Source organism: Protopterus annectens, chromosome 5.part0, assembly GCF_019279795.1.
Source record: "Protopterus annectens isolate FY-2018-M chromosome 5.part0, PAN1.0, whole genome shotgun sequence".
Taxonomy (NCBI): Eukaryota; Metazoa; Chordata; order Ceratodontiformes; family Protopteridae; genus Protopterus; species Protopterus annectens.
In genome coordinates, this window is record NC_056735.1 from 303,981,262 (window position 1) to 303,997,734 (window position 16,473).

General features: G+C 39.2%; 1 protein-coding gene across 1 annotated transcript in view; it reads left to right on the forward strand.

The window, feature by feature from the left end:
• The window catches only part of PHEX (phosphate regulating endopeptidase homolog X-linked), a 1,091,028-nt gene that overhangs the window by 213,168 nt on the left and 861,387 nt on the right, over positions 1-16,473 (forward strand). Inside the window, exon 5 of the mRNA XM_044072288.1 lies at positions 575-801. Within this exon, the coding sequence (XP_043928223.1) occupies positions 575-801 (227 nt within the window). The remainder of the gene's footprint in view (positions 1-574; positions 802-16,473) is intronic.

Consider the following 16,473-nt stretch of genomic DNA (forward strand, 5'->3'; position numbering starts at 1 on the left):
TGCTTGTTTTAATCCATACAAAGAAGAAGTTGGCATTACCTTAGGAGTATGAGCTGTGATCCAATGATTATGATTGCATTGTGCTATGTTCGCTGTTTATGGACTTATGTTCCTTTGTGCATAGGTTGTGCCTTTTTCTCTGTCTTGTTTTCTTACTTATGTAAATATTTACTGGGAGATTCTCCAGTATTCAATTTTTATTTTAATGCTGCTCTGGACTGTAGACAAGTATCAGGGTTTGAGCCCCAATAGTGAGCTCTAATACAGGCTAAATATATATGCATGTCTGTCTGTTCATTTTCTTTGATTATAATAACCACATTTTAATACTGTTGAATTTTGTTTTAACCACTGCCAAAATGGATAACTTTATGCGAATCTGGAACTGTTGTGTCTAACTGTACTTTTTGTTATGGGGTATATGTAGTTACAGGATTACTTTATACTATATAGTTCATTTAGTTCATACATTGGTATTACCTCCATTCTATCCATTCATAGGTACTTGAAATAGGAAACGGCTTTAGAATATCTTATTAGGAAAAATATCACATCAGTATATTTTATGTTACAGCTGAAATAGAAAGGGAAGACTCCAAGCCTTTGCTGAGGCTCCTGAAACACTCCCATCTCCGGTGGCCTGTGCTAGAAAGTCACAATGGTGCTGATGGCAGGTGGTCTTCAAGGAAATTCAACTTAACAAGTACTCTTGCTACACTGCGTGGCCAACTTGGCCAGTCTTCTTTGATTAAAATCTTTGTTTCACCTGATGATCAAAAATCCAATGAATATATAATAAAGGTGAGTGTCTTTTTACTTGACTATATTCATGATACGATGATCATTTTGTAAAATTGTATATGTCAACTGGGACAATGGCTTCCATTTTGTAAAAGTCACTTTTTTAAAGAAAATCTTATAAGACTTAAACATTCTGATTGCCAGAGCAGTGATCAAAACAAAAACATTGAGTGTTTAATATTTTGCAGTAGGCTAAGAAATCTATAGTGTTTTGTTTTTTCCTTAAAGTGATTTGCTGACATTTCTATATACATCTCAACATTTGAGTCAAGTGTTGTAATCTGTTTTCCTGCTTGCCCTTCCTTACATTTTTGGCCGTTTTTTTAATAAAAAAGCACTGTAAATGCTTCTATTACACCACAACCCAAATAAATGTAATTTTTACTACTGAAACTTTACCTTGAACTTTAATGGAGCACATTTGCACATCTGTATTGGTAGTTCCATTAAAGTCTAAGAAGGCAACTCGTATTTTGCCTAAGCTGACATCACAGAGGTGAAAGTTCACTATTTTTACTCAGTGACATGAAGCACATATTTTAAAATATTTTTTCTGGTTGATGAAGAAGCTGCAATTGTTCCCTAATGGAAGAAAGCACTTCTTGGCAGTTTATGCACCTCATACTGTGGTGCAAATATAGGCTTCATCACAATTATTCTCATTGCAACCACCCCTTCCCTACCCAGAAATACTTTTTTTACCCACACCCACAGCCAAGACAATTCTGCATTCTACAGCTGCACACCCCATTTTGCACTTCTTAGTGGACTGTTATTCCATACTTACTACCTCTCATAGTCCTGCATGTTGTCAGCATTTTAACATGCCCTTTTGTGTTCAGTGATTCTCCTTGGGGTCAGATTCTCTTCTTGTAATACTTGTTAACAAAAGGATTAACAAAACATCTTGTATGTCTCTCTCCATACCTAAGAAAAATTCTCAAAGGGTTCCTTATTATGTCAGTAAAGATGTTGATCACAAAATCCCTATGTGCACTAAACAGTATAATTTCTTCCCAATGTCAATATTTTTTTTTCTTTTTCTTTTTGCTATCCACCAAGTTATACCCAATTGCTCCCCTTTCTTCATTCTAGCAACCTGTTCATTTCATTCTTGGCTTTTGAATATTTGATCAAGTTTTACCTTTTGTAACATTGTCTTTCTTAATATTTATTTTATTTTTATTTATTAACTGGGGTAGAACATTGATCCTAGGGACCATTTTCAAGTTCAGCCTTTAGTACGATATGACAAACTGTTTCTCTTCAAAGTTATAGTTATAATACATTTTCATAAGTGACTTTCCTTATTATGTGAACTGCAGGGTATAAAACATAGTGTAGGAATCACTTTTGTTCAGGTAAACTAGATTTTTCACATTACTTTAAACAATTTAAACAGCCTTTATGGATGTTTCTCTTTAAAGATACACTTGTAAATATGAAAAGTATGTCCCTTTTCACAATTAATGATGCAAATATTCAGCATCTCTGAAGCTATATATATCACAGTGCAAGAATCAGGGCATGCCATCATCAGCATAATGGAAAGTTATGATACCATCAGTTGCTGGGAAGTTCCCTGGTTCTGGTAACGTTATTGTGAGTATGAAACTATCGTACATCTTCATAATTTCTAGTAAATAGCTTACATATCTCTACCTTCTTCATGGACAATAGCAGTGTATTTTTCTGCTCACACTATATTATTTCACTTATTGCCCATTAATAATCTTTACCTCGATAAGGCATGCAATTATGAATAAAATATGAAAATATAAATGCAAGTGAGAATCAATATATTTCTTTCATACTACTTTGTCTTTAGCTTTTGGTCAAATACCAACAAGAAACATAATTTATCATATCTAATACACTTAGCATGTTAGTCTGCGGGCATATTTATCTGCCATTTCAGTTTTTAAATACATTTCTGTTCTGTTAAAAAAATGGAATAGTGAATGTAAATTATATTTGGTAGTTTAGTGTAAAATGCACATTGAGTAGAATTATGAAACTATGAAGCTAGTTTTATTAAATTTTTTCATAATATATAAATATGTGTGTGTGTGTGTGTGTGTGTGTGTGTGTGTGTGTGTGTGTGTGTGTGTGTGTGTGTATATATATATATATATATATATATATATATATATATATACACTTCCTCGGTATTGAACTAATAAAACTGATTAATATGAGACTGAGTAAACAGAACAGTCTTCAAAATATTTCTAATTTACCTCACTGTTTATTGACATCTGCCTTACTGATAATAGCTGGGAGTGGGATGCACTGATGCAAACCCACGTGGGAAGATAAACTCCACATAAGATCTTGTTCAGCATCCTGGCCATTTGGTCTGCTATTTATGACTTCATGGGCTTTGATTAGTACATCACAGGGCAACTGTCTAATATCCATTTTGGATATGAGGGTGCTGGCCATTTAAATTAAAATGACAGCAGCAAAAAAGTTACGTGAATCATTTTTGTAAGTGCATGTATCTGATAACAGTTTGTTTACAATATAAGAAAAAAGACACGTGAGAGCAATTATCTAACCGTAGTTTTAGATTTTATGACCAGTCTGGTCTGTAGATATAAGCAGTACATGGGTAAAAACAATACTGGAATTATTTGGTGTATGTTTTGCAAGGAAAATAATTATCTATATAACACCCCACCACAAAAAAGAAAGAAAAAGAAAACCGTTTCTGGTGTAGTCATGATGACACCATCAGTTTAGTCAGAATCATGTTCAATCAACCATTAGTGAAAATGCATTTTCCAGGTTAGGATCAGGTATATGGAATGCATCCCAGCTAAAATATTCTTCTATACCTCCCCACCTCTTCTACTAACCTGCTGATTATCACTGTGTGCTCATTATTTCCTGGCCCAACCTGGTCCATTCACCCTAACTACACTCGGGCTCACTCTGTTCCCCTACCCAGCTCCATTCCCACCCACCATATCATTTCCTTTATACACCTGTTCATTGCACAATCCCCTCCTCCACTTCCCACCCCCTCCTGTTTTTTAGCCAGACCCCACTCCTGCTTACCTTCCTCCTCTTCTTTGGCAAACCCTTGACACCAATCACTCCTTTCTCCTTTCTGTGTACTGACTCCCCCTAGTGGTTACCTATCCCTAACTTTCCTACAACCTTTCTTCTAGGCCCAACTTTTACCTCCCTCTTAACTACTGACCCTCCTTACTGACATGTCTTTTTCAATCCAAGCCTTTCTTCTATTGCCTCCCCTTCTCCTCCTATATACTCTTACCTCATATAACTCTCACCTAGCTCCTACTTACTTTCATCCTGCAAATACTAATACCAGTGTCTTCACACATCATCTCCAACATTTCCCTAACTGCTCATCTAGCTTTTCTCTAAATATTATCCTCCCCAGAATCAAAATATGCCCTTCCCCTACCACCTCTTTAGAAAATAAAATAAAGGACCTACTATACAAACAACATTTCCTCCCTTAGTCCCTACTACTATCAGGAGACATTCTGGTAAACCTTGGCCCAAACCCTCCCCTTCCAGTCAATAAAGCTAACTCCCCTAACTAACCCTACACTACTCCTCCAAAAAAGCAAGCATCTTTTTACTCCATGAATCTTTGAAGCATCCTAAACAAAATTATTGAATTCCTTGCCTGGATGGCTAACCACACCCCTGATATAGTTGCCCTGACTGAAACCTGGATGAAGCCACAAAAACATGTCAGAGATATCCTCCCCCCTGGATGTAATATTCTTAGACTAGATAGACAAAAGAAAATAGGGGCTGGAGTGGCCATTGTATAGTCAAACCATCGTACTCCAAGTCTAAACCAACCCTCTCCCTCCTTCTCACCTGCTGAACTCCTGACAGCTAACTTTAAAGTTAACAATTACACCACTATCACAGTCGTAGCTATCTACATCTCTCCCCAGAGATAACATTACCCTTCTTGAAAACATTCTCTCTTACCTTTTTCAAAACATCCACAATGAAACTATTCTTCTTGGGGATGTTAATATTAACAGGCTAACTCTTCAGTCCCCAAACAATACTTCATGCATCAACTTACATGGCTTTGTACAACTTATCTCATCCCCCACCCATACAAAAAAGAAATCCCACTTCTTCTGTACCCTCTCATATTACCCATTCCATACTTCCTAATGTGTACAATGTCTGGTAAAAACCCAGAATAATATAATTTATTTCACACACTTCATCATCTTCCACTTTCATCTGTGTTATGAGTTCTCTCCAGAAACTGCTGCTTATCCATAACAGACAAATAAAATGCTTACCCTGTTGCCTAGTGTACTCAGTATTCATTTTACCTTCAACACAGCATGCTGTAATAATTCCTACCAGGGCCGGCCTTAGCCGAAATGGCCCCCTATGCGAAGTAGTGCTGTGGCATCCCCTTACGCCCTACCGACAACATACTCACAAAACAACCCTATTAGAGCCACACCCACAGGTAGGTCACTCCCCAAGAAAGCCAGTCCAGTAATTTCCTTAAGAAGATAAAGATACCTTGTAATGTAGTTAAACTGCAACTACCTTTGTGTACTTATTTCCTACTTTAAATACCAGAACTGGATCATAGTCAAATAGGGCCCTAGGCAGGGCAATAGATTGCCCCCCCCCAGAGCAACCCCTCTTGCAGCAACCCCTACCCTACAGCAGCAGCCCCCTCCCCAGCCTTTCCAGTGTTCCATTACTTGGCTATTTCTCAACAGTTACCATACACACTGTTCAAATCTATCAGTGTGCATACTGTTTTCTTATTTACTTCCACAATGTTTACAGATATTGAAATAAAATAACACAAACACAGATAGCCATTTGCTAAACAAACAATACAGTCTCACAATGAACACAGACTTAGCATGAGCAGTAAACTTCTCTGCCCTTGAAACTCATACTCATTGAAACCGCAAAACCCACATTCATTAAAATAGCATGAAAACCCAGATTCATAGAAAATGCATCTGGCCAATGGAGGATTAAGTTTACCTTTGGGCTGTTTTCAAAACAGACTGCTTGCACACATTATTTAGGGCCATGCATGCACACATTTTTTTTATTCATCTTCCTGACTGTATTAAATTATATTCCTTGTATAATACAGCACCACTTGTTATAATGGGTTTTAAATTTGTAGTTTTAAACATTCTTTTAATAAGCAATGAAACAAAATGTATGAACCAATAACTACCCATTTCAGAAAATTTTAATTATAAAAGGTTACTCAAAACTTCTGTAATTACAATCCACCAATATCACTTGATACGCACAATGTCTGCAGAAGTAAAAACCATCTGAATAATTCTACATTAAAGAAATCTGTAACTAATGAAGAGGTTGCTACTGAGAAACAACTTTACATTGTAATGTTTTATCTATAAATCCAGTGCCTGCTGCCCTTGAAGAATTAATTGCCTATATTACATTAAAAAAATTGGTAAGTTCGTTATATTGCAATAGGAAATAACAAACCAACAAGTTCATAGTTACTACACATCTCATACAAAGGAGGACATACTCAGGAGTGTAGAACCCCTTTCCCCATTATAATGCAAACAATCATATGGGTGCTACACTATCAGCACTCCATTTCCATGATGAGGGAGCAGAATCCACAGCCCTCTGCACCAAATGCAATTATGCTACCAACACTGCTTTCAGATTCTACAGTACAGTGTGCCATTTGATAAACAAAAAACAGCTATTTGCACTTTGAAAACAGACTTAGCATGAGCAGCAGTAAACTTTCTTCATCGCTTATGTTTCAATTATTTATAATTGATTATTTTTATTATGATAAAACTAATAAAAAATTTTCAAACAAGAAAAAAAAAGATATGCTTTTGGCACTACAATTATCAAGAGTATGTTCTGTTATTGTAACACCTGATAGGAAGAGCTTGAATGTGTCCTGTGAGTTGCAGATGATGTACCCATTTTTATCAGATATGAAAGATATGTACTTATCATAATGGTATATTTATAGGAGCAACCGTGGCATTAGTGTATATATGATAAGTAAGCATTGTGGCTAGAGCAGGGACATGGCAGTTAAGGGGTTTGGCTAGTGTGAGGGGCGTACCCTAGCACTCAAGTCTAGTTAGGTTCAGTATATTATTATAGGTTCATAGGTTCATAGGTTGGTACTAGGCTATCAGCCCTAGGGCCTATACAAGCCTAGCCATAACAATTCCCTGGCTATTTCTTCCCACACTATTTACTTCCCTGGACCCCTGTCTAGCAGGGTGACTGACATGATCCCCAGGGGTGAATTTCCTTTCTCCCATCCAATCTTCAAGGTTCCTTTTGAAGAGGGCCAAAGAGGCACTCTGCTTGACATGTATGGGCAATCTATTCCAGAGTCTGGGGAGTCTCTGGGTCAGGAACCTATCCCTCCAGCATGTTTTGTTTATTGTGATGACAAGGTTTAGATCCCTGGAGCATGTGGCTCTGAGGGATTGGGGTTTCTTTAAGTGTAGCATGTCCAACAGCTCTGGGTTTGACATGGCCTTGTATGTTAAGCAGGGATCACCTCTGAGTAGACGATATGCAACAGAGTATCGCTGGAGTTTTTTAAAGTGGTCAGCATAGGTCATCTGCTTTAGGCCTGTGATTCTTTTAGTGAGGTATTTCTGTGGCCTTTCCAGTTGTTGCAGATGTCTTGAAAGGTACATACCAAATGGGGCATTGTATTCTATAATGGGTCTAATGAGGGATGAGTACAGTGGGACAATGACCTCCTTTTTTCTGGATGAAAGCCCTTAGTGATGAGGTGTGCCACATAGAAGGATTTCCTGACTGTTGTGGTGATGTGGTTATCAAAGGTGAGACCACTGTCCACCTGTGTCCCTAAGTCTCTTATCACACTTTCGGTGTTTAGTGTACTGCCACCTATATAGTAATTCATGGATACATGTTTTTTCCCAAGGGGGATAGCTATACATTTCTTGGCATTGAGCTTGAGCCCATGTCTCTGGCACCAAGCATCTGTTTCTGTAAGGCCCTTTTGTAGAGTATCCACATAATTTGGGGATTCAATAATGGCTCTCATTTTGCAGTCATATGCGAACTTTGTTAGCCAGAGTCCCTTAGTTTTGGCCTGTATGTCAGAGAAGTAGATGCCAAACAAGAGCGGTCCCAGGACTGAACCCTGAGGTACTCCACTTATCACTTGTCTGGAGCTGGATTTGGAGTCGGCTACTTAGCAACCCATTGGGTGATGTAGGGATTAATGCCCAGCTTAGTAAGTTTATCTATGATTCCAGAGTGGGGGATGGTGTCAAAGGCCTTGGCAAGGTCTAGATCGGCTGTGTGGACCACCTTACCCTTGTCCATGGCTCTGGAGACTAATTCGAAGAAGTCAATCAGGTTCAGGAGACAAGATCTGCCCTTCACGAACCCAAACTGGGTGGAGTCCAGTGTTTGAAGGCTACCAATGTCTTTGTTTATAAGTTCCATGATAATACACTCCATGGCCTTGCAGATAAGGCTCGTCAGACTGATGGGATGGTAGTTTATGGGATCCAAGGTGGATTCCCCCCTTGTGGAGTGGGATAACTGTAGCTCTGCGCCACTCAGTGGGCACAAAACCTGAGGTGAGGCTATGATTAAACATGACACTGAGGTGAGGTGCCAGTTCATATTGTAGTTTATGTAGTACACAGCCCGGGATATCATCTGGTCCCATGGATGCTGTATTCTTAGCTTTGGAGAGTGTGTTTTTTACCTGTGTGGCCATTATTACCGGAATTTGGTAATCTTTCGGTATTGAGATGGGCCATTTAGGGGGTGAGAGTGGGATGACGTTGGCACTGAATAGATCTGCCAGGATATTGGCAATATCCTTGGGATCAGTATATTTAATGCCATTCTGTTTTAGCTGAGAGCAGTTCTGAGCATTGCCATTTAGATTCTTGACATAGTTATAGAATGCCTTGTGGTTGTCTTTGGAATCTTTGGCAATTTTATTTTCGTAACTAGCTTTGGAGGATTTTATAAGGGATCTCAGTTTCTTACTGAGGCTGGTAAGGGAGTTTTTTGCATCCTGGGATTTTCCTCTTTTCTGCAACAGTTTCTTCCTTTTGTTGTAAAGTTTGTTTATGGCAGGGGCCCACCAGATTGGCTTCCTTTTTTGGATGAGAGCATCTTGGTTCTATTTGGGATGGCACAATTCACACATGAGGGATGTGCTTGTACAGTGGCTTACTGTAGGATTCAGCAGTTGAACTTTCAGTTCCCATCTGCATGGGTGTCATGAACTTTGTCACTTCTGACTTGAGTAGCATGAAGTTGGCTTTGGAGAAGTTTTTTATGGAGGTTTCCTTACTGGGGGTTGGGGGTGGGATGTGGATGTTAACGGTGATTAGCTTATGGACAGACCTGACTAACGAGGGGGTAACCATAGGTGTGGAGCATCGATTTCCCATGTTGGTAATGACCAGGTCTAGGATATTGGAGCCCCTGGTGGGACTATGGATTAGTTGATCCAGGGCATTGGAATTTATGAATTCCAAGAACCGTTGGGCAAAGGTGTTGGTACATGAGTAGTTTTCCCAGTTAATGGCAGGGTAGTTAAAATCACCCAGTATTAGAGTGTTTGGTTCTATATTAATATTTTACAGTATGTTTAGAAAGGTGTAGTGAGAATATTGGGGTATGGTGGGGGATCTGTAGCAAGCTACAATTTGGATTGCAGTCTTACCTAGTGTTAGTTGCACCTGGAGAATTTCAGATGCATTTTGTTGGGCAACTAGCCTGATGGTGTGAATATCCTTGGTAAATATTGACAGTCCACCAACTTTAGTGTTTCGGTCCTGGTTTGGAATTTAAAGTCATGATGGAAGGTTGGACTAGAGGTAGGTGTTCCTGCTGGCTTAGCACCCTGTTTCACACAAAGACATGGCTCCAGTTAAGACATAGTGGTACATGCCTACAAGCCTACTGACAGATGCTACAGTGAGTAGGCTTTCTATGGTGCTCATCTGGAAAACAATCATCTGTGAAGATGAAGATTTCTCATCAAGGACTTTCTGAATCCTACTTATACCCTCACTGATGCTGGACATTGCAAGTACTGTCCTAAAACAAAACCGCGTGGCTACCAAGCGCTAGTAATTGACCCAGGAAGGACCCTAACAGTGGTGCGAACACACAGGTAGGCTCCAGTCTTCAGCCCAGGACTATTATAAAGATAAATAAGGTACTGTCCTAAAACAAAACCACGTGGCTACCAAGCGCTAGTAATTGACCCAGGAAGGACCCTAACAGTGGTGCGAATGCACAGGCAGGCTCCAGTCTTCAGCCCAGTACTATTATAAAGATAAATAAGGTACTGTCCTAAAACAAAACCATGTGGCTACCAAGTGCTAGTAATTGACCCAGGAAGGACCCTAACAGTGGTGCAAACACACAGGCAGGCTCCAGTCTTCAGCCCAGTACTATTATAAAGATAAATAAGGTACTGTCCTAAAACAAAACCGCGTGGCTACCAAGCGCTAGTAATTGACCCAGGAAGGACCCTAACAGTGGTGGCAGGCTCCAGTCTTCAGCCCAGTACTATTATAAAGATAAATAAGGTACTGTCCTAAAACAAAACCATGTGGCTACCAAGCGCTAGTAATTGACCCAGGAAGGACCCTAACAGTGGTGCGAACGCACAGGCAGGCTCCAGTCTTCAGCCCAGTACTATTATAAAGATAAATAAGGTACTGTCCTAAAACAAAACCGCGTGGCTACCAAGCGCTAGTAATTGACCCAGGAAGGACCCTAACAGTGGTGCGAACGCACAGGCAGGCTCCAGTCTTCAGCCCAGTACTATTATAAAGATAAATAAGGTTAATATAGCTATTCCTGTACAGTAGCATATTCAACCCTCAATTATTGACAAAAAAGGCAAGCATTCTCGGTCAGAAACACAGCAGCTCAAACCATAGACCTAACCTAACTTTTACCCCCAGTGCATAGTATAGAAGGAACAACAGAGTGAGGGTTAAGTACTTCACTTGACTTTTTAACTACAAATACAGGTTCTTTTTTACCTAGTAGTGGATTCCTGAATCTTACTTGCATTGTTGGACCATTTACTTGAACTGAATAAGTCTGTGGCTGGAGTAGCTCGGGCTCGCTCTGCTCCCCACCCTGCCCCCTTATTCCACCTGCCCCCACTACCTCTACATTTATAACCACCTAACCACACCTCCTAAACCCGAGAACCAATCATAATTAACTCCCTGTTATCTCCTCCGCCTTCCATCACTCCAACTATTAACCAATTGAACTCTTCTAAGTTTTTGTTCAACTTACTTAGGAAAGTTACCTCCCATTTACCATGTCCAAGGCAAAGATTATATTATCCCTCTTATTCTACCACTCATAATTATCCCCTATATCCTAACTAGATATGAAGACCAACAATTCTTAGGTTTCTACTACACCAAGGAACAAACATGTACCCCCCTTTATCTGCTCTCCGCTGAACTCTCTCCTTTCTCCTACCCCTTAAAAATAATAACCACCAACACCCTGTACCTTGCTGAAACAGTTCCAAAATCACCTAAGTCAAAAATTGGGCTAAAATTAATTATTAAACTCTTAAGACTCCTAGAACACCTGAAGAAAAATATAACTAAGGATGGTGACATACACCCGAATCCAGGCCCATCCCCTACCCCTGACTCTACAAGCTTAACCTTATCTCACAGGTCTACTAATTCCCTTCTCATTTGCCACCTAAACATAAGAAGTATAAACAATAAGATACATAATCTACATGCAATGTTTGCTACCTACCTCCCTGACATTATGTGTTTATCAGAAACCTGGCTCAAACCAGCTACTAAAGACACTGAGATCATTCCACCTGGGTATAATATAGTTAGGGTTGATCGCATAAAAAAAAGGGTGGTGGAATAGCAGTCTTTTACAGAAGTACGCTTAATCTCATTATGAATCCTATCCAACCACCTCAGGTCTCAAATGCAGAAACACTAACACTAAAATTATGCTTAAACAACCAAAAAAGCATTAATCTAATTGTAACCTATATCCCACCTGGGAAAAACTTAGAAACTTTGGAGAATACTCTCAACTGGATAGCTACTAATTACCCTCAAGAAACTATTGTTCTAGGTGATGTCAATATTGATTGGACCCAATGTTCCTCACACACAAATCCCATTCTTATAAACCCGCATGGTTTCTCCCAAAACATAGCCTCTACTACTAGGTTAGGAAATGCAAACCAAAAAGAGAGCCTTCTTGATTGGATACTAACAAATAGTCACACCCATAAATATACAACTGGGACTCTCCCAAACGAACTTAGTGATCATCTAGTTACATTCATAATAAAAGATAAAATTACTAGCACAACCCTGCCCATACACAGGCTTGTCAGAAATAAAAAAAACTTTGACTCAACAAAATTCATAACTGAACTCAAATCCTGCAACTGGTATAGGCTAAATTCCCTCCCCCTTGACAAGGGTGTGTCCCTCTTTTCTGACACATTCCTTAAGATTCTTGACTCTCATGCCCCTAAATGACAGGTCAGAGTTAAGGTACGGATAGCACCCTGGTTAACAAGAGAGTCTAAAACCAAAATCAAACTTAGAAACAAGGCATGGGATAAATGGCGAACTACTAAGGTACCCTTAGACCGTATCAAATTCCAACAGCTGAGAAATGAGATGAAAAAAGCCATCACCCTGGACAAAAAAAACTACTTTTGTCACCTGCAACATAAACACCAAAATAACCCCCCAGAAATTCTGGGTAGGTTTAAATAACCTTCTCCATTCTGGCAAATCTACAACCCCTACCCTTAGGACACTCATTGGCAAAAACCCAGAAGAAATAGCAAATAATTTAAATTCTTTCTTCACTGAGACTATTCAGTCTTTAGCCAACCAACTACCCCCCTCCTCCTCTTCTCTTAAAAACACCGCAGTAAAATCACTTCCCTATTTTACCTTTCAGCCCATCCCTACATCTTTTATCAGAGCCTTACTGAAGAAACTAAAAGCAACTACCCTCTCTGCAGACCTACTTCCGGCTGAATACCTGCAAATAGCTGCAGATGTTATAGCCTACCCTATATCTATTCTAATCAATAGAGCCATAACTGAGGCCACAATCCCCTCTATATGGAAAATATCTTATGTCATTCCGCTCCATAAAGGTGGTGCCTCTACAGAATTATCAAATTACAGACCAATAGCCATACTGTCACCGCTAGCCAAAATTATGGAAAGATGTGTCCATAAACAACTTATTCATTATCTTACCCAGAACAATCTGTTGACCAATTCCCAGCATGGTTTCAGACCTCACCATAGTACGACCACAGCTCTCCTCTCCTTTACTGATACAATTAACCAAAACCGGAACAATAAAAAAATATCCTCTGCCCTCTTTCTGGACCTGTCAAAGGCCTTTGACATGGTAAATCACCAGTTACTTCTCCATACATTGGAATCCCTTTACCTAGATTGCTCAGCCCTCAACTGGTTCCATGCTTACCTCTCTGGAAGACAACAAGCAGTCCAGTGGCACAATAAGCTCTCACACCTGTTACCTAATACCATAGGTGTTCCCCAAGGCTCTATTCTAGGACCCCTTCTTTTTTCAGTCTTCATAAATGAACTACACTCAGTCATCCCCGAAGCCACCTGTATCCAATATGCAGATGACTCAACCCTAATATGTTCTGATGCCTCTCTATCCAATTTACAAGTAGCCACCCAACTCTGCTTTACTACAGTCGAAAAATGGCTAGCAGAGCGTAAACTCATCCTAAACCCAAACAAAACCAAATTGCTTCTCCTTTTCCCCACTCCTACCCCTCCTCCCACACATCTCACCATTCAATCCAATAATGGAACCATCATCTCACCTGACCCCTATTCAAAACTACTAGGAGTTGTCATTGACAACAAACTTAGATTTGACATGCATATCAATCAAACCATTAAGACTGTAAATAAGAAACTTGGATCCTTATACAGAATAAAGAACTTTCTTACCCCTTTTGCCAAATTAGCCATAGCCCGTACTCACCTTCTTTCTACTCTCCTATATGCCTCTCCTGTTCTTTCTTACCTTAACAAATGTGAATTGAACAAACTCTCTGCTTCTTATAATCACATAGCCAGATTTGTAACTGGATTGCCCTTTAGAACACATCACTGCCTTAATCTGAAAAAACTTGACTGGTTAGAACTACCCAATCTTCTCAAGTTGAACCAACTCACAGAAGCATTTAAAATCCTAAAACAACCTGAAAAAAACCCTGCACTGAGTACAATAATTATTCCTTACTCCAATCTAAGCTGCCTTTGCTCCTCCAATAGACACCTTGTCCACACCACCAAATCCAACAATATGGGTGGTGAAGCTCTCTTTGCTAACACCACTGGAAAGCTATGGAATTCCCTCCCCAACAACCTTTGGCTAATTTCCTCCCTTGATCAATTTAAAAAGACTCTAAAACAATATTTTAAGGCGAAATGGCTCTGCCCATGCATATATCCAGATTAGATGCCCTCCATAAAACATAGGCCTCACTTACTCCATAACTAATCCAATTCCTTTAGGACAACTTGAGAGGGGACCCTTAATCCAGTTGCCTACTATCTGCTCACCACCGTATCCATATTTTAATATCTGTCTCAATTTTTCTATTGCCCTACTGTAATAATTGCACTAAGAACTGTAGTTAAACTGTAAGGTTATAGTAACTAAATTGTATGTAATTTTGTATTTTCCTATTTCTCCTTTCTGTTATTTTTATTTGTATTACTATTTCACTTTTTTTGCAACTATATTGTATCATACCTTTTGGAGCTTTTCTCCCCGGGCCTCCGCTGAAAATGGACATGTATCCAGTCGGACTATCCCGGTCAACAAATGTAAAATAAAATAAAATAAATAAATAAAATGTTTTGGTGGCCAAAAAGTGTGGTAAGAGTTGTAGCCTGGTATTGCAGGGGTGCTCTCTGGAGCCTTTAACCAGGTCTCAGTTACTGCACAGATATCAATATTCTCCATTTTTAGGAGTGCCTCGAGAGAGTGCATTTTGAGGTTTAGACTTCTAGTATTGAGTAGCATTACCTTCAGATTTTGCATGCTTGTACCTGTTACAGTGGTGGTTTTGTCCTTTGAACTTTGCCTAAAAAAGACACTATAGGGGTGGCAAGAGCCTTAGCCAGTAACCTGAATCCCAGGGGCGACAGGTGCAGACCATCTCTGGCAAAGCATCGTGGTCTGTCAATCATGTCTTCCCAGGCAGACAGATACTGGATCCCCTTTGAATGACACCAGAAGCTTAGCCAATTGTTGAAGTCAATCATTTTGTCCTTATATTGTGGTATCATTCTGGGTGACGGCAGGATGCTACTCAGGGCTTAGGCAAGTAAATAACCAATTATTAAGTAAGTCAGCTTTTGCTGTTATTACTATTATCTGTAACTTTATGTAGTATTAGACAATGTTAGGTAAGTGAGCATTTGTGGAAGTGTTTTCAGTAAGTTGTGGTTATGTGAGGTGCTCTTTAGATAGCACATCACAACGTATATATACATAAATGCATATATTACACATGCATACATACAAACATTATTGTACAGGACTGTATAATTTTTCCAAGAGTATTTCCTTTACGATAACATGCATGGTGGTAATTACAGAATGGTTTAGGAACACCCCATCTGAAATCCAGAAGCACCAACATACAAAATTTTATACAGCAGCAATTAAATATGACTTTTTAGCATGTGCCCTGCATATAACAATTACTTCTTGGTTGAAACAAAATGCACCGAAAAAGACCTCATTTCTTTTTTTTTTTATTCCAACACTTCCTCTGACCAAGTGCATAACCTGCAAAGAGCCATGAAGTGCTGTTAATATCCTTGTGCTTTCCTTGTACCCTACAAAATAAGACGTTAAACAAGTTTTGCAGCTATAACATTTAATGGAGATTACATATATAAAAACAGATTAAAGGGAGTATTAACTTGATCCCCACTTAACTACGGGCAACTGCAACTTTTTTAATTATTACAAACAGATGCACTAATACATATTATTAGCTGTTGTGTCAGCCTGTTGATAATAAGCCAAAAAAACAGAAAACAACATCAAAATTCTGATATGTCTTTCTGGACACATCTGTGCCAAAATAGAATGAAAAAGGCTGCCATTCTAGAATAAGTCACCTAAACACTATACATCACAAAGCTGCTCCCCACCAACCCCAAAATTATAGCTATGTCAAGCAGATCCAAAGTAACCCACACAAAGACCGGAAAAGCTCGAGAGAGATTTTAAAATATCTTCTGATTTTTTTCTAGACATCGCTAAACAATAAATGGTGATGTTCACAATCCTGATGACAGACTCTTCCATCTCCACAGGTCTCAGCAAATACAAAGACACAACCACATGGTTCCCACAAAGTAACACACACATACTCTCTCATACAGCAGCATACACACACACTGATAGTAATACAATGACTAATTTAAATTACATACAAACACATATACACACAGACACACTTTCTCTCGCATACAGAAACGAATGGCTTAACTTACACATAGACTCACACTTACACTTACCTTGTATTGAATCTGAATG